Consider the following 21,554-nt stretch of genomic DNA (forward strand, 5'->3'; position numbering starts at 1 on the left):
AAACGAGTCGTTAACGTTTGAAATCAGAGAAATGGACACTGGAGGGTTTTATGATGGTGTTTAGCTACAAGGCAAATATGAAAACTCTTATTTTGATATTTTAGTTTATTTCCTCTTTAAATCACAAAATGAAACAATTAACCGTATAAGAAGTCTGGAGTAAAGGGCAGGAGGATCTTCGCTCTCAGACGCTTCCTTTGGGAAACCTTTTTCAGGCCCTACAGGTGGCCGCAGAACGTTTACTGTGCAGAAAACAAAGCCATGTCATCCCGGTCATGTAATTATGTTTTGTGTGTTTCTTAGGAGCTGATGATGTCTCTGCAGCAGAACCAGCAGCTGTTGTTGAGTCAGACGCAGACGGTGAGGCGACTGGAACAGGAGCTGCAGACCCGAGGACAAATGTTTCAGGTCCGAGTCGTCTCTTTCTGGTCCTTACTGAACACAGCGGCTCGCGCTCAGACAAACAGAGGTTACTGTTCCAGATGTTCCCTGAGTTTACTGAAAAATCCAACGTGGGTGAAACCAAACATTTATTCAGAAATAATATAACCTTTATTTAAATTTAAACCCTTTGCATTAGTTTGGTTGTTGTTAATCTGCGTCTAGATCTGCAATTTTTCTGGCAAAAATAATAACAAATAGTCCCAAATGTTGGAATTTATGAGAACTACTCGATTTTTAAAAAATGGGATAAATATTTACAGTAAACGTCAATATTAAAAGCTCAGAAATTAACTGTAAAATCTGAAATATTAGACTTATATTTGGGAATATAAATGTGTGGGTACTTTGAGTTTATAAAGCTTTTTATTTTTATGAAAGAAACTAAAGAGGAGAGCCAAACTGTAATGATGTATAATAATTAAGTGGAGTCAGCAAACTTTCTGTCGACTTTTTGCCTTTTCCTCGACATTTTTCAGCTTGAATCAAATCTTGAACGTTTAATGTGAGCTGCAGGACCAAGAAGTCCAACCTGCTGGCAACGTTTAATAATTAACATTTAAATGTTTTCACTTTAATGTCACAAAAATCAACAGAAAAAATCTGGAAATTTGAAATAAACCCTGTAAAAAAACCCTGAAAATAAAACGTGAAATTAGGCAAAACAAACAACTATTTAAGATTAAAGTGACTCCTTTTAAAGTCATTATTTACCAGGAAAACAAGAGGTTTTTAAAATGTTTATCTTAGTTAGTTTTAGCTTCATTAAAAAGTAACAAGAAGCATCCTGAACTTCAGTCTTTTATTGCTTCTCATTTTACGTGACATTTTTTTATCTTTAAATTTAAATTCTGACTGATAGAAAACTAGTTCACAGTTTGGTTTAAAACAGAATCTGTGGAAATAATTATAGAAAACTATACAAAGACAGAAATAAACTCAGACCATTGTTCCATCTCATAAATTTGCTGAATATGGCGTTGTATATCACACCAACATGTGTGAATTCAGTCCCCTCCACAGCTGAATGATAGCAGGTTTTTCTCCATTTATGGCTCCCCGGTTTATTGTCCTCCTCACCCCCCTTTCATTTAAATTCACCCATTCATTAATTTATTAAAATCATTATTAAAATGACACAAGCAAACTGATTTGTATTAGCAGGAAGTCTTCTCTCTCCTGGCCGCGTTCAGGACCTTCTGTTCACGTTAAATAAACTCGTAAAAATTTAGTATTGCATTAAAATCGTACGGGCAATTAATTTTACTGCAGTCCCTTAAGCGAGAACACGAAGTGATGCGGGAGAAGAGCAAGGCGATGGAAGACGAGTTGGTCCAGCTGAAGGAGATCCACGTCGCGTCCAGGACCAGCTGGAACCGGGAGGTGAGACACAAGCCGGCGTTCGGGGGACGGCGGCGCGATCTGAAACGTGACGCCATCTCGTGTTCTTGTTCGTGTCGACGAAGCAGAAGGCCGAGTTTCTGGATCGACTCGAGTGTGAGCGGAGGCGTCTGCGAGCGGCGGCAGAAGCCTGCGAGGATCTCCGAGAGAAAGCCGGCGAGCTGTCGGCGCAGGCCGCGTCAGAGATGCGACACGCCGCCGAACGGGAGGTACAGATCTAAACGAGACACCCGACTTCAGTAAACAAACACAATCAGTACCTCACCTGCATTTAATAACAATTAATGATCAGTTAAACGCCGAGTATTCCTTGAAGGAATGCATATCGCCCGCCGCCTTTCTTACCAGAGTTTTAGACTAAAATCATCTAATTATGCAAAAAAAAGCTGCAGACGTTTGGATCAAACCTGGAAAAAAAAACGCCTCTCAGCTACTACCACCCCAAGTTTTAGCTCCGTATCTGTCGAATTAACAGAGTGGCCAGTGTTCGTTAGCCGTGGCAGCCATCTTGAATTGGGTTCAAGTTTCATTAAATTTGCCCGGACGTTCCTGAGATATTTTGCTAACAGACAAACAGGGTTGACTCCGACAGTTGAGGCTAAAGTTTTAATAATGTTTGTCTTTCATTTATCTGAAAAAGTGACTGAATCATAGCTAGGTCAGTTGGCTGTGGCGGCCATTTTGAATCTGATTAATCAATTGCAGACTGAAAGTTTTATTAAACTTCGTTCAGTGGTTCATTGGATATTTTGCTAACAGACAGAGACGACACAGAACAATTAATGGCAAATAAAAATCTCGTGCAATCTGTTCGCGCTCAGAATACGAGATGGGGATTATTCTCATTCTGTGTAAAACTGACTGCTGTAGCCGTTTGTGTGTATTTTCTTTTTTTAAGATTATAGCTGAGGCAGCCATCTTGAATCAAATTGATTCCAAAAGTTGCAGATTATGTCGAATGATGCTAAGGTTGTAATAATACTAAAATAAAAATCTGGACGTTTTACTCTCCAAACCAAGATGTTCAAAGCTGTAAAAATCTGTGTAGAAAACCACGCTGCATCGTAAACGTTGTTGTTGTTGTTTTTACGCAGAATAAAGAGGACACCCATAGTCTCCGTGTTCCTACCGGCCACGTCTCCTTCATGGTAGAAGACAGTAGATGTCAGGAAACTCTGGATGATCGCACCTCCAGCTCTGAGCCTCCGGACCCGGACGGTCTGCAGGACCCAGAGTCCTCTGAGACCAAAACCTCAGACCCTCTGCAGGACTCAGATCATCATCAACAACCACAAATAATTAAACACGACCCAAGCTGTCCAGATACATTCACACGTAGAAGCAACAACCTGTCCAGCCTCCCTGATAACTCTGGAGCAGAACCAGAGATGGAGATTTTGAGCGATTTAATTGTGTCAGATGAGAGTCTCCAGCGTGCATCAAATCCTGAGCGTGGGTCTCCGGATGAATCTGCAGATTTAGAGCTACAGGAAGAAAAAAAATCATCTCAGGAAGACGTGAAGGATGGAGGACACGCTCCGGAAAAATGTACCCCGACGGAGCAAACAGCAGATGGAATCGACGTGCTTCGAAATACCGAGGGGTCAGCAAAGGCAACAGGGGAGACAAGCAACCCTGCAACAGAAATAAGAGATAAAGGAGAGGGAGAAGTTACAGATGGAGTGAAGGAGAAAGAACAGACAGCCGAGCGCACAACAGAAACTCCAGAAACACAGATAGCAGCTCTCACGGCTGCTGATACGACTGGAACGAGCCTCACACTGCAGGTCAACGACTTCACGGACACCGACCCGCCTCGGACCGACTGTGAGCCCTCAAACTCCTCAGAAAACCTCCGTCAGAAGGTCACCGAGGGGCATATTAACAAATATGAGATCGATAGGAAAGAACATGAAGTCTGTGACGTCACCGGTGAGGATTCTGAGCCAACAAACAACCAGTCGGCTCCAGATCCAGAACTCCTGAAACGTGCCTCGCAGACAAAAGAGGGTGAAGCTACCCAAACCCAAACTGAAACTGATAATCCTAACATTAAGACAGCAGATGAGAGGTTTGACGCAGGAGTCAGTGAGGAGTCCGTTTCTGAAAGCCAGGAAGTGCAGGAAAGTGTGCAGCCGAGGTCGGTGGTGGCAGCTGACGATGAAGGTGACGCTTCTAAAAGGAGGGAAAGTAAAAACGATACCTGCGAGAGCGCACGGGTATCTGAAACATCCGGTTCGAACGGCGCGATGGCAGCTGGAAACGCTCAAACGGATGGAGGCGTGACCGAAAGTGAAGCCGATGTGAAGCTGCTGAGCCATAAAAACGCTGACTCATCAGAGACCGGCAGCTCGGCACGCCACCAGCAGCTCAAACCGATGAAGCCCGGTTCTTCTGGGTCGCCTCTGATCAGCAGAAAGACCTCCGGGTCGTCGTTTGAGCCGGGCGGCAGAGCAAACGCAGATTTCTCCATCTTAACCCAGGTATAACACGCCTCATACAAATCATTCTGTTGGACACTTTTGAATATTTCATTTCCTTTTTTTTTACCCTTTTAAAATGTATTTATTCACAGATGGAGCTTTATTATATTTCAATAATTCCTATCCCATTATATCAACTTATTACTCACACTGACTCACCTGATTCGATGCTTAAATTATCTCTTCAACAAGCCCTCGAATTCTGCGGGAGCCAGTTAATCAGATCAGGTGTGTTGAAGCAAAGAAACCTCTAAAACAGGCAGGAGAGTGGCCCACAAGGACGCCGCTGCTTAAAAGCATGATTCTACATCTGTGTTGTGATTATTACTGGGATATAAGAGGGGCAACGTTTCACCAGAACCAACGGGAGTAAAATAAAATGGAATTATGAACAGATTTTATGTCCATTTAAACTTATGCTTTGTTCGCACGCCAAGAGTTTAATGTCGATATTTGTCCCGATTATCGGGGTGACTCTCGTTGTGTCTGCTCGGCTCGGAAGGACGTCGGGGTCGCTCCGATCTAAAATCAGGGATGTGTGGTGTTCCCCCTGAGGACGCAGCCTGTTGGATGTGACAGGTAGCCAATCAGAAAGCGAGGTGACGTGAGCACGGAGGGGATTCCAAAATGGCGGTGAACGTCAGCGATGGAGGACCGACTCATTGACACGTGGCAACAACTCGAATGTTTGTTCAACATTTCATGTAAGGCGTATTATAACCTTACCGCTACCGTAATATCCGGGAAGTTTTCGGCCATGTTTGTTTATCGTTTTATGGTATTTCCTGTCTGGAATCTGAATGTTCGTGAGTCGCTCCTGCCGTGCGGCTGGACACCACACACTGTCCAATCAAACCTCTTCTACCTAAGATTTCTTATCGTCACGCGTGTGGTCTCTTAGGTTTTGAAAATTGGCCGACAATGTTAACATCTTGACGTGTGAACCAGGCATTAGAAATAGGTTAACCCTCTGAACGAGTTTTGAATTTTCTGTATTCAAAGTCGGGTGAAAAAACGACCAATCTGGACAAACAGGATGCCATAAAAACAACAAAAACAAACCTACGTGTCTTTCCAGAGATCTGTTGAATCTAAACTTAACAGGAGCTAAAAACACATCCAGAAACTGCTCAGGGTTTATAAAACTCTGTGTTTTCAGGGAACTCATGACTCAGGACCAAATACGATGGGTCGTCCATTTAACCTGACAGCCACGTCTATCAAAAGCAAACAGAATAAAGGTAATAATTATCCTCATCCTGTTTAACAGCTGAATACTAAAGTTACGGACACATTTCTAACCCCTACAAACTTTCCTGATTGCTTTCAGTGCCCCTGGTGATGACCGGAGCCTCCGGCGTCTCTGGAGCCGCAGCTTACCTGACGAGTCGACGGCAGGAGGAGGTGAAGGAGGAGACCTGCAGGGGGACGGTGCTCGGTTACGAAGTAAGAAGCTGCTTAAAGGACAAAAATCTGTGAGCTGTGCGGTTCATCAACACGAGCTGAGACAGAACTCTAAAAATACTCGACAAAATTTAAGAGGGGAAGTGTCTGCCAGGTGTCTTAAAAGGCTGGCTAAAAGCTAAATGTAGCATGAGCAGATTTTAACGAGAAGAACTGAAGAGATCTTCAGGTATTTCTATGGGCTCAATATTCTGAAAAGTTACAAAAGCCACAGCAGCTGCTTCCTGAATGATCTACAAATGGATGAAATAAAACAAAGTCTGTAAAAAAACAGGAAAACAGCGTGATCCTGAATCACAGTTCACAGAAATATCTGGTTTAAGGACAAAAACGAGACATTTTCCTAATAAACAAAATGCTTTAAGGTCATTTTTATTCTGTCTCTGAATGGACCCTGAGGGAGTTCTGCGCGTTTACTCATAAAATTAACCTTTAAAATAACCTTTTTTTTGTTCTGTGAGAGTGAGGCCCAAACCACGGGGTTTAACAGACGGCGCAGAGCTCGGCGGTTTGAGTCCTGTTAGGTCAGGTGTTGAGTGAACGGACGAAGCTGACGCATGTTGAGCTCATCAGGGTTCCCTAACAGCCAGACAGGCAGAGAACGAATGACCTGTGGAAGAACGTCCACCTAATGATGCTCGGGTACCGCTCCTCTCCCACTCACTCCATCTTTATCTGTCCCGCTCTCACTTCATCATTTGTCTCTCGCTCTCTCTCTTCACCCCTCTGCTTGTTTCCCCTCTTTTCACTCTCGTTTTCTTTTGTCACAGCTCCGTCGTTCTGTGTTTTATACAATCCAGGTGCAGGCAGCCGACGGAGAGAAAGCACTACATGCATTGTGCAAGCGGTGGGGGGGTGGGGGAGGGGTTTAACAAATGGCAGCTACGGCCAAGGCCTTCATTTTTGTCTGTGGACTCGAACTCTGGGAGCGTCACCCAGAGTTCAGCCCGAGTCCGGCTGCTCTCTCTGGGTTCTGTTACACATCATTAATGCCTGACTTCTGTTTGTTTATCAGTCTGTGTTCCACGGAGAACCGAGACAGACTTGAACCCTAAATAAGTTTTATTCGCGGGTAAATCTGACACCGAAACTCATCCGAGTCATGCTGAGTCAGCGTTCTCACTGTTTCGTTCCTGTTTTTGTTTTTTTACTTTTCCCTGCTGTTTTTTGCAGTCTAATCTGATCAAAACTGTCAGATCAGTCAGGAGATGGATGCTGTCACTTTAAGTTGTTGTCATTTTTAAAATGTTCAAACTTTTTACCCATAGATTTACATCGAAATATCTTAATTTCCTTCAAAAATATTGTTCTCTCAGAAATCTACTTCAGCGTACTTACCTCTTATTCCACTTCTGGCTACGTTTAGCTTTCAGCTAGCGTTTAGCTGCTTTCAGCTAGCATTTTGTTGCCTTTAGCTAGTGTTTTGCTGTGTTTAGCTTTACGGTAGCCTTTTGTTGCTTTTAGCTTGGCATTTAGCTAGCATTTTGCTGCTTTAAGGCTCCCATTTTGTTGCCTTTAGCTAGTCTTTAACTGCGTTTAGCTTTAAGGTAGCCTTTTGTTGCTTTTAGCTAGCATTTTGCTGCTTTAAGCTACCGTTCTGTTGCCTTTAGCTTGTGTTTTGCTGCTTTGAGCCTGCCTTTAGTTCCTTTCAGCTTTAAGAGCTCAGTTTCATCTTCATCAAGAGTTTTCTGTTCGTTTCCACCTGCAGGACAGGAGACCTCTGTCGTTCATCAGTTCCAGCTCAGGCAGCAAAGTGTCATGGCCGCCCAGCTCGGAGTGAGTCCACCTTCAGACAGGATATCAGCTTAAATAAAAAACACAAAACCCGACAATTTGTCCACTAATTTAGAAACACTGGGTTTCTAAGTGGACAAGCTGTTTATTTAAAACATTTTAGTCTGTATTACTCAGTTTGAACGACAGAATTTACTGTTCAGAGCTGATTTTAAAGTCAGTTTGACTCATGTGACCTCTATCTCTGAATGTTTTGGGCAGGAAAATCAAGCTTGTGCAGATGATGTATTTTCCATCTGCAGCGTTGGCAGCTCCTAATGTTCAGAAAACGCTGAAGTTCGAGGAAGACTGGTGTCTCGATAAATTAATGCATCTGGTTCTCTTAATGTTCTTAAACAGGACGGATTTGTAATTATATTTTTATGGGTGTCTTTTAGTAACAAAAACAAGCACTTAACCTGCAAATGAATCCATTTAGATGCCAATCAAATGTAATTTACAGACACTTCAAATGGTGGGAACAAAACTGAAAACATGAACTTAATTTGCAGCAAGTTTTAGTTTTAAAGGATTAATTTAGTGATAAATTGAAGGTTTGCACAGTTTGTAAAACATATTTTCTTCGTATGAGACCAGATAAGGATGGAGAGGAGTTTAAAGCGACATTCTAAAGTTTTTACATCAATTATGAAGCAGAGAGTCGTAATTTTTGGCTACATCTTCAAAAATCAACACTGGTTCCTCCTTAAACCAGGTTGAGCGGAGGTCCCAGCGCGGCTGCAGGTTCCGGTTCTGATCCGGACCGGGAACCGTCCTGTTCTCAGGAGAGGGAAGACCAGCAGTCGTCACTCAGAGCCCAGATCTCCAGAATCGAACAGTTCCTCAACACCGAGAGGCTCCGACTGCCCAAAAGGCGCCGAACCGACAACTGAGCCACCGAAGGTATACGTATCAGTCTGTATCATCTTTATTACGACACATTTAGTGGTTTTTTTTATTTATCTAGATGATTTTAGTTTGTGTTAGTAACACTTGGGTCATTTCTTGTCACATTTCTGTTTTTGTTCGTGAAGAAAAACATTTATTTCACTGGATGTTACCACCTGCATTTCCATGTCGTTAAATGGGTTTAAAGTTTATCACCACAGAGATAAAAACCCAACTTTAGGCCTAAACTTGGAAAATACGAAGTTGTGAGTTCTATTAGTAACATTTAAAGGCTTTCAAGCCACAGTTCTATGACTTAACAGCGAGTTCAGATGCTGTATGATCCCTGTATGCTTCTTTTTTTTTGTTTTACCAATGAGATAATTTACACAACCTAACTGAAAACGGTGACCTCAGTCGCGCAGCTGTTCCTCATCTGTTGAAGCAAATTTTTACCATCATTAATTTAACTGCAAACACCCAAATAAATACAGAACAAGAGCACTTTAATAAGAATTTTTTTTAAAGAAAAAGGAGAAGGCTGGGAACAATTAACAGGGTAATTAACATTACCTTCGCTGTCGGGGTTGTGTACCTCAGAGGAACGTTAAATGTGAAGCCACCTTTGGTCTACATCGCTGCTGCTGTTGTCAGGAGCAATTACAAGATTTAACACAACTGGTAACACCTATTACTACTAATTAAAAGAGGGAACAATTAAAGTAACAATTATCACTAACTACACCAGCCCTAATTAACAGAAATCAATTAGCATCTATGCAGACCAATTAGCAGACTCTAACGAGCTTCTCGTTAACTTTATGTCCCCGCTGTGTGTGAAATATAAAGAGCAAGAAGCAGCTGACCACAGACACAGATGAGTCTTTACAGCGTGTCACTTTTTCTTGAAATTATTGTAAGAGGGTTAGTACAATGGATTAAAAAACAAAAATAAGTGTAATTAAAAATTTAAGGAATCGTCTGTCTGGTAAAGTTATTTATTCTAACGTCAGTTTAATTGATTTTTGTGATTCTTCAGTTTTTGTTAAACGTAACCAGCCAGGTCCTCAATAATTTACTATTTTAAGTTTCTGGAAAAAATATGTTTAGAGTGTAAAAATTCTCAGATACATTTCCTGTCATTTGTTGTCAAGCTTGATAAAATATCCTAAAGAGTGATTTTGCTTTTTAATGTACATCTGAATACCTTTAGTATGTGAGAGTAAACCAAAAAAGTGAAAAAAAACCCAGATTTGTTGTTTATTTTACAAATGTGTGCTAAAATACAGAACAGATTCATTTGTGTCTCTAAAGAGACGATTAGTCTTTGCTTTAGTCGAGTTTCAAACAAAGTGTTTGACCTTTATTCGTGTCTCAGGATCCTTTGAGCTTTCCATCAGACATTCAGCCTGTTTAAAGGGAACAAACAACCTCGGGGAAGTTTGGTTTGGTTGTTTTCACCAAACTGAACCCGGAGCAGAGAAAACTGTCTCCATAGATCTCCATGTTAAAGCTAAAGGCTACAGGATCGTCTCCAAGCAGCTCCATGATCCTCTGACCACAGCTGGCAAGATTATTAAAAAGCAGAAGCTTCATGGGACTGTAGCCGACCTCCCAGGATGTGGACGCAAGAGGAAATGCAACCCCAGGTTGATCAGACAGCGAGAATGGTAGAAGAGCAAAGAAATCATCTGAAACCATTAAAGCTGACCTCTAAGGTCAAGATAGGTCACTTTCTGATCCGTCAGATTTTGAATCATGATGGAAGACGACCCGGGAGGCTCCACTGTTGGTGGGAAAACCAGACAGGAAGTCACCAAAATCCATGTTTCTGGGACTGATGAGACAAAACTGGAGCTTTTTAACTTCAGTCACATCAGTTGTGTACCAACAAATCCACGTCTGTAGGTGTCAGTGTGTATTTACAAGAACAGAATAATTTAAGTGCTCATGATATAAAAATAAGACATTTAAAGAAGATAAACATGTAGTTTATTATAAAAAGAAACCATAGATTTTGCTGTGAACTATCTCTTAGGAACGGATCCTCGGCTGTTCCTGTTGGCTTCACGGAGAAAAGACACGTCTGCTTCCTGGAGCTTTCAGAAATAATCTCATCCCACTTTTAATTTTAGGAGCTAACGTTTTAACTGTTCCACAAGCTTGATCCACCTTCCAACACTTACTGATAATGAATATGCCTGAACGTTAATGCCCTCATAAAGAAATCTGGAGCGTCTGACAGCCGAGCCCACCTCCTCTGACCCTTATCCTTTCTGAGAGGAAGGGAGCGGAGGGGGGAGAAACGGGGGAGGCGCAGAATATAAAGGACTCGATTTTAATACACTCACAGACGTATTTCCCTCAGTTTCGGTTTCTTGACTCGTTTTATTGCACACACCCTCCTCAGTTATGAAGGCGCTTGGAAATGGTCAATTACCCTCTGACTTGGGAGGATACCTGCTGTTAATTACTGCTCATGGTTTTATACGCAGAGTAAATAAAGAGACCGCTGACATTCACATTCCATCAATGCGTCCCTCAGCTCGTGCTGTTTTCATGTGGAGTAAAAAAACTGACCCTCCGGAGGTGGATTGGACTCGAACCCGACAAGTCCTTTCTAGACAAGTCATTTGTCTCTCCACTCTGAAAACGACTCCACTCCAAACGTCCTTCTGAAGTGTTGAGGGTGGATTCAGCTAAATTCACACGTCCCACAAATATGAGACTCAGGTTTCTGTTGTTTAAATATTTATTCATTTTCTTAAGCTTCTTGCTGGATTCAGAAATTGCAACTACTTGGTTAGTCTGAACCGGACCTACTGTAAGGTGTAGGAACGATTTAGATAGGGTAGGGTTGATTGTTCTTCGGACTAACCCTTTGTTCTGATCAAACTTACTGAACAACCATGCAGAAATAGACAAACATTCCTTCCCACTTTTTAAAGCTTTTACATTAAATGCAGGGAGCAGCACAACACTGAAGAAAAACACCAGTTTGAATTTGACCCTGATTTACGGCTCCGTTTTATTGAAATTCTGTACATGAGAAGGGGAGGAAAAGCAATATATTTGCCAATCCTCCAGCTAAATGGGTCTCACCACCTCTAAACATTGTTGAATATCCTGAGGTTACGGGGCCATGTTGTGTCATATTATACCTCTTTGCCTCAACAGCCCGTCACAGTAAATCCAGCCGGGAAGTCGTATTAAACGGTGCAGAAGATGTTTGCAGAGACGGAGGCTGAGTGCAATCCTGGCACTCGGAGTGGACTCTGCAGTCTTAAAGTGAAGAAGTGCAGCTGCTTTGGTCTCTGTAAAAATACTGAAATAACCAGATGATTAGATAGCAAATGGATTTTGCCCCTCTTGAGTGATGCTGCATTGTAAAGTAGTAATTTCCGGCCGTAGCTACTCATTTAAATATACACTTTTGACATTATAGTAAGATAAATTAGAAGTTCCTCCTCTGCTGATGGTTTTATATTTACTTGTAAGTTTTAACCTTTGTTCCTAGCTAATACTTCATTTTATAAAGTGTTGCAGAATTCAGCTATTAGTTTACTTTCTCCAACAACATGCAGATAGATGTCGTGTGCAAACAAACAAAACATGACGAAACTTGTGAGTTTCATCTAAGACACAAAACTTTGAAATCCTCAGGGAGAGTCTCTGCCAACACGTCACTCAGAGTTCAAACTTCTATCGCAGCCATAATCGGGATCAGCACTAAAATTTAATCTGTCGTTTTTTTGTTTCAACCCCAACATTTCCTGAACAAACAAACAAACCAACGGACACAGCCTCGGTGGAGGAAACTAAGTTTTTAACGAAGAGGTTACCTGGGACCAGCTGTGCAGTTTGACATTCCTGTTTTACAGCTGCAGACTCGGAGCACGGGCTGATCTGTGACCTTGACCTTTGACCTTACCACCACCGAAACTCATCTTGTTCACAGACTGGGTAATAATGGCTGTTTTCAGGTTATCAGGCAGATCTGAGTCCCGATCAAGGTGTTGTTCATCAATCAGTGTTGTAGGAATAGTAGCATGGATTTTACATCAGCCGCGCCGTAAAATGGCCGCTGTTGAACATTGATAAAACGTGCCAACACGTCTGGTATGAAAGTATTTTAAAACACAAAAGAAGACCAGTTCTGAAGCTACTTTAAACCTTTGCATTCTGGGTATTTCTCATAGTTCCTTCCTACTTCTGCGTACTTTCTAAACTTTTATGCTTTTTTAATTATTTAACTTTATTTACAAATATCTTCCCCATGCCCATAGAAGTACTTAGAGATCTCTCTAAGGAAAAACATGCATTGTTTCCTAAAATCTATTCCTCTGTTTTTGTCTTCTTATGCTCCTTTTAGCTACTGCCTTGGTAATTTTAGCTTTTAGTTGTGTAAGTAAAACGTGAACACAAGTTTTCTTTTCTGCACTGTAGAGCTACTGAGGTGTGAGGGACATGATGGCACTGATTTTATATCTGTAAAAAACATGCAAGCGTTGAAGAAACACTGTATTGGCAAATATCTGATCTTAAGGGACTCAAATTGGTTTCGTGGGCAAAAAATCTTAACCTGGTTAATTTTAAAAAATACTAAAAGGGCTCAGAAACTTCAGGAACGCCATGAAATCCCTCTCAAGGTATCTTGTCAGATAAAATAGACGATGAATCCGTTAGCTCGCCCCTTTCAATAATAAAGGCAGATAAAGGAATTTATTTTACATTTCAGAAAGCATTTTTTTATACAGCTCTGATATATCGTTTGTCTTCGATGCTTTGTATCTCTGAAGACTTTTACTGCAGTGAAACCTCACAACGCTGATAAATAACAGGCTTCACCTTTCCTTTTGTGGGGCTTAGCATGACTGACTGCGCTCCCAGTCTCTCTGAGAGTGTGTCCTCAGCTGTGAATCACTTGTGTTAAACACACACACGCGCGCGCGCGCTTTTACTCGCGAGGAGATAATCTCTGAAACGCTGCCCTGCTGTTAAAGGTTAGCAGAGTTGAAAGGTCGCCCTGCGGATCATTTATAGTCTCTTAAATAAGCCTCGACCTCATGTTGCAGCCAACGCTCTGTTTCCAACAGTTATCAGGCTCAACAAATTACGAGTTATCTTCCACATGCACGAGTCTGCGCGTGCAGAAATGGGACCGAAACTACTGTTGGAAAAACGAGATCGTGCGTCGAGCCATTTCTCTTTACAGAGCCCAAACTTTCTTGGTAATCTTTCAAAGAGGTCTTGAGCAATAACTCCTTCAGACAAGTCTTCGGTTCTTCTTTGGACTTTGGCTGCTTTTGCAATCATTTTCAGTTCAGGACCTGACCGTTTTCACAGGAATGCTTCTAAGCCCACTTAACCCGGACTCGTGGATCATTAAGACATGGCTAAACTCAAGGGATGAACCGGTGTTGTGTTAACACATACCGGGCAACTCATGGATTATTCCCAGCAGCCTGCCTCAGATCAAATTTGCTCCAGTTTTTTCAGTTCATTGTATAAAAAATACCAAAACTAACAATTTGAGAAACAGAAAATGGAATTGTTAGCACCAGAGTTATTTGCTGAAAATTGACTTTCAGATACTCTTCATTTGATTTTTTGTTTTCTTTGTCCTCTACTTATACAGTCGCCTTATTTGTGAGGATTCTGTCATGACTTTTATATTTTTAACTTTTTTGATTGTTCCTTTTCTTCTGTTTAGGCTTATGTAGCTTGTTTGTTTGTTCATTTCACATTTCGTATCTGTTCCCTTTCTTCTCAGTTGGTTTTGCTTTCCGGTTCCTTCGCAACATAAAGTGTCATAATGCCTTTTTTTTTTTTTTTTTTTGCAAACTGTGAAGTTTCATTGGTGGGTTCAGAATAATGACCTTCGGTGTGCACCGTGGCGGGTTGCGGCCGGAAAGAGAGTCAGTTCCTCTGAGTCCGAAGCCGCGGTTCTCCACCAGGAAATGGTGGATTGCTCCCTCCGGATTGAAGATGAGTCTTATAGGGGTGTCTCACTGGGCTGTGATTGGTTGGTGAAAGACATTCACAAGGGAGGGAGTCTCCAACATGTCTCAAGATGTCTGTGGTGGTTCCTCACAGAGGCGTGCAGACCCGCTGCTTGATTTAAAAAAATCTGTACGGCAAAGCCGACTCAAGCTTCTCCAACCCGTCTCCATTAATGCTACAGCTTCAGAGAACATTTGAAGCAAAGGTCCAGGTTTGACAACCACACTGATAATCAGTGATAATTGAAATACTGGTCCAAGTCTGCCCATCATCATTTCAAAAGTCATGGCAATTGCCTAGAATAGAGTTAGCCGTGCACACGAAAACAGGCAGTGATTTTCAGAAACTGACCATTCAGACAAGTGGTCACTTGGTTGCAAATACTCTGAATGCAGTGAGACTGCAACAGTAAATTAGCCTATTTTCTTGCAATATTCCTGCAATTTTGACGGGGAGCTCCGCCATCATGGACAAGCTCAGAGGAGAGCCGCTGCTCCTCCTCATAGAAAAGAGTCAAGCTGAGGTGGTTCAAGCATCTAGGAGGAACAACGTTTCAGGCTGTTCTTAAATGTTGTATCCAGCCATTGAATGAATTTGAGCTAGATAGAAATTCAATCACCTAAAGCACTCATATTTCTGGTTGTCTTTAAACCAGCTCGATCTGCTGATTTTTAGCAATTGTTTTCAGGCTGAAATTCTGGAAGTCTGAGTATAAATCAGTCTGGATCTTCTCTGAAAGTGTTGTCCCATCATTAAGTTTGGTCTTTGGTCTCTCTTGGTCGTATTTTGAGTATTTTATTTTTTAGTTTGTTTGTCTGTTGCCTTCTGTTAGAGCAGCAGAACTGCTTGGTGAGGACCAAAACACACGGGGAATTTTAACAAAGAAGTTCAAAAGAAACACTGAGAGAAAAGATGAAGCCAACAGAGGATGAATTTATAGTTTTAGATGCTCTTCAGGTCTGTGATACTCAGTGGACTTTACCTCTAAATGAATTATCCTCTTGGAAGGACCACCGTGGTGGCAAACATACGTTTCTGATTTCCTGGTAGGGCTTTAACGTCTTCTGGGTACATGATCCTCCCACAGACCAACACTGTCACTGAGGCCTATATATCTACAGGAATGTGTGTGTGTGTCTCGTTACATGAACTCCAGAGGCCTGAATCTTGTGTTGAACCCAGACACGTGCATAAATGCGCACGCTCTCTGTAATAGGTGTCCTTTTCTCAGCGGGTTGCTTGTGGTTCCAACAACGGGGAACGTTTGCTTCAGTCCAGGAGATCCCATAAACCTGCCACAGCCACGATCTGCGCCTCTTTGTCTCTCCAGCTGTTCCCGTGTCCCGTTTTCTGCTTTTCTAATTCCCACTTATAAGTAAATGTTACTTTTCAAATGATTTAGCAAGACCAGAGCTTGCATCTATCAGCCGACCTTCTGAGTTTCTTCTAAATCACAGTCCAGAGGGACCTTCTGAGCTGCGTTCTGCTACAAATGTATTTCATTAGCAGGTTTAAAATGTCAGAGATCGCAGGCCGCTTGGCGCGTTACAGGCTTGTTGTTGTGTTCTTGTTTTATTATTGTGCCGTGACTTCAGCTCACTGGCTTCAGCGTTTTATCTTTTCATTTTAACAATGTTTTTAATGAAGAAACAGAAGCTCAGGCATGAAACAAATAAGCAAAAAGGAACAAAAGTAGCATAAAATAAAAGTAAAATCCCATTTAGATAATTATAATTCTCCCTCTTATGTGCTGTGGTCACCAAAATAAAACAGTAAAGCATACCTTAAAGGAATTTCACCTGTCTCCTTTCATGCCAGAATTTTAAAACGAAAAACCTCTTATGATGAGTCCGAAGTATGAGCTGTTGTGGTCAAACCTGGTAAATTACAACACGCACGGCATCATGGGATGTCGCGAGATCTTGCAAGAAGTATCGGCACTAAGAATGTGTATATGGAGATGACCGTCTGCTACTACCACACTAAATTCAGCTCAATATCTGTACATTTGACTAAGTTATGGCTGTTTATTTTATTGTTTTTCCAAGAACAGTTAGAAAACATTCTCTGCAATGAGAGATGACTGAAGACTTTTGCACAATAATGTGCATTTGTATCTGGGAGTTGATTGATGATGACATGAACTTGGTTTTAAGTGCAGTGGTTCTGAGATCTCTGAGACCGTAGACCTGAAGGAGTTCTTCCACTGGTCCAGTTTGTGCTCAGGGGTGTTGGATTCATTAAAAACGGACCAGTAATCCCACTGACTGGCCCATTAACCACCGTGATGCATCTCAGTCCGGTTTGTTTGCGCAATAACGCTGCGACACAGACGGATGTCTTCACTATTATGATTCCATTAGCAGAGGCGGTGTCATTTTCCCCACTCTCAGCGCTCCATGGCCCAGAGATAGAGAGGACCTTCCCAACTGGACACGTCTGGATGACCCCCTGGTATGGACACACGAGATAAAGAGACAAAAACGAGCAAAGCAGAACTTCAAAGAGGGTAGTATTCTCTGGATCCTCACTTGCCACAGTTTGAGTTTGGTCAAGGTCAGAGATATAACAACGAGCGAAGTGGGAGACATTGTTTAAATTCTTTCTGCATGAGACAGTCTGATGATGGTGACCTTCAGCTGTCTGTACAGCAGGAATTACTCGCTTTGTGTGGTTGTTTTTTTATTTTTTTGCATGGTCTGGGTTTAAAAGGTAATATTACTGGGAGAAGATGATTCAGCAGCGACTCCGCTCAAACAAAACATGTAGAAAGTGACTTTTTACAAGACGTGTTTACATGCATCGTGGCTAATCCAATCACAAGAGGCAATAAAATGTCCCGACTGATTGAATCTGTCATTTACTGACTGCTTTTTCACTCGTTTTTCTGTCTAGTCCTTGACCATGACAACATATTGAGCTTAAAAACGAGGAACATGAGGAACAAAACTATCTCCAGGAGATAAACCGTATCTAAAAGTCTGACTGTATGTCACCTCTGTTAGCACTTTGTTGTTGCTAAAATACAAATTTCTGGCTGTCAAATTGTTATTTTGGAAGCAACACAGGCAAACATTTTAAGCAGCTCTGTCTTATCAGATCGCAAAATTATGGTGAACTGGAAATTTGATTGGTGGGTGACCTGGACGAGCACCTGAGCAGGTTTTCCATTTCATGAAGCCAATCACGGCGAAGAATCGTCCTTATCCACCAAGCTGAGCTCGGGGGGTTTGGTTACACAGCTACAGCTTCAGAACTGACAGGCAGAATGGTGAAGTGAAAAACTGCATCTCCAGGTCCAGAAACATGAACACTGGAGTCCCCCAAGGTTGGGTACTAAGTTCCCTTCTCTGTTCCTTATAAACCTGACACTATTGTGACTGACAGAGTGGTGGTTGAGCTACTTTAAACTCTAAAATAAATTGGTTTAAGAAAGAAGCGTACAACTTGGCCTCAAGAAGTGACTTCATCCTAATCAAGGCAGACACAGATCTGTAGTTTCTAACAAATTGGCTTTTGTTTCGCTCCTTTTTTCTCAAATTCCCAACTTAAAACTCCATCATCAAACCACAAGTCGAGACCTTTTTTTTTTTTCCTCCCCAGTTTATTTACTGGTTGCTTTTTATGGAACAATGAGTCTGTTCATCCAAAGAATACACTGTGTTTAAAACCAAAATAGGCCGGCTTAAATGTCAAAACATTAAATGGAAGAAATGAAGAATGGGACGCTTTTCATACGCTGCTTCACATGAGTTACAAGCTCATTTTTCACCTCATTGTTACTCTAAATACTTGACCTGCAGACTCACACTGTGTGTAGTTATGGTTACTACAAAACTGCACGTTTAGCAAAGGGGAGCCGTGACAAAAATTAAAAAATAATAATAGTAATCGCTCCCCGACCCCAACAAACTCCTGAATGTCTTCAAATAATTTTCTGTTGTTTGCAAGTTTTTCATTTAAAAGAAAAAACAAAAAACGAGCCATTTGTGGAGTTTTAAGCTGTGGAAGTTTTATGCAGAATAAATCTTTGTTCCTTTGTGTTTTGCAACGTCCCTTCGGGGTTTTCTTTTGATTTAAAGCTAAAAATTTGTTTTTATTTTAGAAGATTAACATTCTGCTGAGCGGTAATTTTAGAATCGGCTCCGATGTCTGATTTACTGATAAACAAAGGTCAGTACTTGGATTTACTCACTTCCTGTTGTGCCGTTTTGTTATTTATACTCGTGTTTTTCCACTTTTTAAATACTTCTTTCTTTAAACGGCATCTAACCGATAACTGTCGCGTTATCAATTTTAAATTTTATGTTCAAGAAAGTTTCTTTGTCGACTTTTAATGACTAATTGATAAAAATGATGGATAAACTGTTTTAACCGTCAAATAACTATTTGCAGGGAGTAAATGATGTGATTTGATGATAATCTGTTAGTTGCTGATTGATTGCGTTCAGTCCAGACTGTAATGACCTGTCAGATGGTGGGAAAAATGGGGTCAGAGGTCATTAGATCCTGATCGGCGGAGCTCCTCCGGTCATCTCTGATAAAAACGAGCCGTGTTTGTTTTCTCGTGGGGTCCCCGATGTCGGAAGTGAAGCCGGGCCGACCTCCAAGAGCAACAGCCACAAATAGAAGATTTGAGACTTTCAGGGGAGTTCTGATGGAAGGAAAACAGAAGACGGAGACGCTGAAGGAAACGCCAGGGGAGCCGAGCATCTCCTCCTGAGCGACCGCCGCCGCGCTTTGTGTCGAAGCCTCTGCCGCGGCGCGAGGCGCTCTCAGACGACTCTGAAAACAATCCGTCTTTAAGGTTGATGACTGAACCCATGCTGCACCATCATCATTCCCTGTCAGCCCATTTGTTATTAAAGTGCTGGAATGTGTCTGGTACTTCATCATGGCGAGCAGCGCTGAGTGGTCACTCTGCAGCGGGAGGCCTCACGACGGAGTTAGATCCACAGTCGCCCTCGAGTCGCGCCGCAAAAAACACACAACGCAACACCGACTTTAGGCTTTACTGTAACGAGACGCTTATCACAGCAGGCTGAGGAATATTAAAATGTTAAATATTGAAGTAAAAGTCCTTCATTAATAAGACTTCATACAGGTGCTTGAGTTTTATTGAGTTTAGAGATTTAAAGGTGCTTTAAACTGCAGTATTTCTGTATTTGTAGGCTAAGGTCAGGGTTCAAGTCTTTAGGGCCTTTTGGTCCGGGCTAGGGTCAGGGTTCGAGTCTTTAGGGCCTTTTGGTCCGGGCTAGGGTCAGGGTTCGAGTCTTTAGGGCCTTTTGGGCCTGGGCTAGGGTCAGGGTTCAAGTCTTTTGGGCCTGGGCTAGGGTCAGGGTTCAAGTCTTTTGGGCCTGGGCTAGGGTCAGGGTTCAAGTCTTTTGGGCCTGGGCTAGGGTCAGGGTTCAAGTCTTTTGGGCCTGGGCTAGGCTTAGTTGTTTTTTAATACTTTCCATTTTGTTGTTTCACTTCTTTTTTTACCTCCTTTAACTGTTGCTTTTTTGTAAGGTTCAGACTTCACTGTTTGCCACGTCACTTCCAGTTTTTTCATCCTATTTATAGTTTTTATCAGAAGATTATATATTTATCAGACTGCAGTTAATTCTGGCTTTGTGTGTTTAAAAGAACTTTTTTTTTTTTTAAATCCATCCCAGCATTTGAACTTCCTCTGACCCGTGCAAACTCCAGATGCATAAATCCCCCCACTTTAATTATGTTCATTGTATAGAAGGCGCAGCAACGCGGGGTCGTATAGTTAACATAATAATTTACGTGTCACTGATTAATTACACGTTCTTTCCAGGCCGTTCAGCGTCACACGGCGTCGAGTGTTTGGCGAGTTAAATCAAAGGGAGGTCAGATGTTTGGATCTATTTTCAGATGTGTATTAACTCACGTCTGCAGCGTCAGATTTTGTCGGCGCGGACTTGGCTGCGCTCAGAGCGGAGCGGTGATTTGTTGCTGAAAATATATTTACGGACTTGATTTGGAAGTTCCTCTCGCCGTCCGCTCGGAGACGCAGATAGTATCTTTGAAGAATCGTCTGCAACAGCCCGAGCATAACTCGAAGCCGATCGCAACATCTGTGTTTGGCCTCCACCTCTGTCCTCGTTTCCACATCTGCTTTAACAGAAACGGGAAGGCAGCATTTCCACAAGAAAACAGGAAACTTTACTCGTATTTTATAAATCACGCGGCGCTCCTGTTGGTCAAAAACCTTTTTCTCTTGTTTGAAACCGTCCGAGTGGCAAACGCTCAGACCTTTTTATGTCGAAACCTCGAAAATGACGTCATACTCATAAGTGAATCGGTTGATGGTTTTTATTAAAATTCGTCCAGGGATTTGACTGGTTGGACCAAATCGGCTACAACTCAGTTGTTTCTCATCTCGAAATGATTTTAGTATAAAACTCCGGCCTGAAAGGCAGGCGACATGCATTTAGTCTTGAAAAAAGCCCAGAATAATCATTCCGCAGCGTTTTTATCATATCATATCATACCAGCTGGAGTTGGTTGATCTGCAGCTGTGCTTTCTGCCTAAAAATGTCAGAATAAACAGCTGAAATCTGTGCAAAATATTAGTTATTGGAACTGGGATTGGTGTTTTGTTATCTCTGCTGAGGAGTTTCTGTTTTCAGTCGTGTTTGTCTGTCAGCAATCTCACATCAAAACTAGTAATTAACGTCATTTTCAGGAAATATTGAGTTCTAACGAAAAATCCATTTCATTAAAGTTTATTGGTGATCCAGATCGCACTATATTTTATAATATGTGGCCTTGGAGAGTAAAGGATTTTCACGATTGCAACTATTAACACAAAATCAAGCAAACCCTGCGAAATCGCAACTTTGCCCAAAAAACCGCAACTTTCCTGCAACTTTAACCCAAAATTTATTGTTTCTAAAGTGATTCTCCACCGTTTCTGCGGTCTAGTCTCTTCTTTGTGGGTTTGTGTAGCGTGGAATACAAAATAACCCCAAATAACTCAGGAAGAAGACATGTGACGTCACTTCCTGTTAACATCAGAATGCCGGGAGCGTGCAGGAGCAGCGACCGAAGCCAAAATGTGCGCTAATGCTTCACATTTGCCCACAAAGA

The 21,554-nt window shown here is 41.9% G+C and overlaps 1 protein-coding gene across 1 annotated transcript in view; it reads left to right on the top strand.

The window, feature by feature from the left end:
* The window catches only part of wt1a (Wilms tumor protein homolog), a 52,433-nt gene that overhangs the window by 2,975 nt on the left and 27,904 nt on the right, over nt 1–21,554 (top strand). Inside the window, exons 5-12 of the mRNA XM_037978020.1 lie at nt 304–408; nt 1,714–1,824; nt 1,911–2,051; nt 2,937–4,325; nt 5,485–5,566; nt 5,656–5,771; nt 7,498–7,565; nt 8,278–8,465. Coding sequence (XP_037833948.1) covers nt 304–408; nt 1,714–1,824; nt 1,911–2,051; nt 2,937–4,325; nt 5,485–5,566; nt 5,656–5,771; nt 7,498–7,565; nt 8,278–8,455 — 2,190 coding nt within the window. The 3' untranslated portion in view covers nt 8,456–8,465. The remainder of the gene's footprint in view (nt 1–303; nt 409–1,713; nt 1,825–1,910; nt 2,052–2,936; nt 4,326–5,484; nt 5,567–5,655; nt 5,772–7,497; nt 7,566–8,277; nt 8,466–21,554) is intronic.

Source organism: Kryptolebias marmoratus, linkage group LG11 (genome assembly GCF_001649575.2).
Source record: "Kryptolebias marmoratus isolate JLee-2015 linkage group LG11, ASM164957v2, whole genome shotgun sequence".
NCBI lineage: Eukaryota > Metazoa > Chordata > Actinopteri > Cyprinodontiformes > Rivulidae > Kryptolebias > Kryptolebias marmoratus.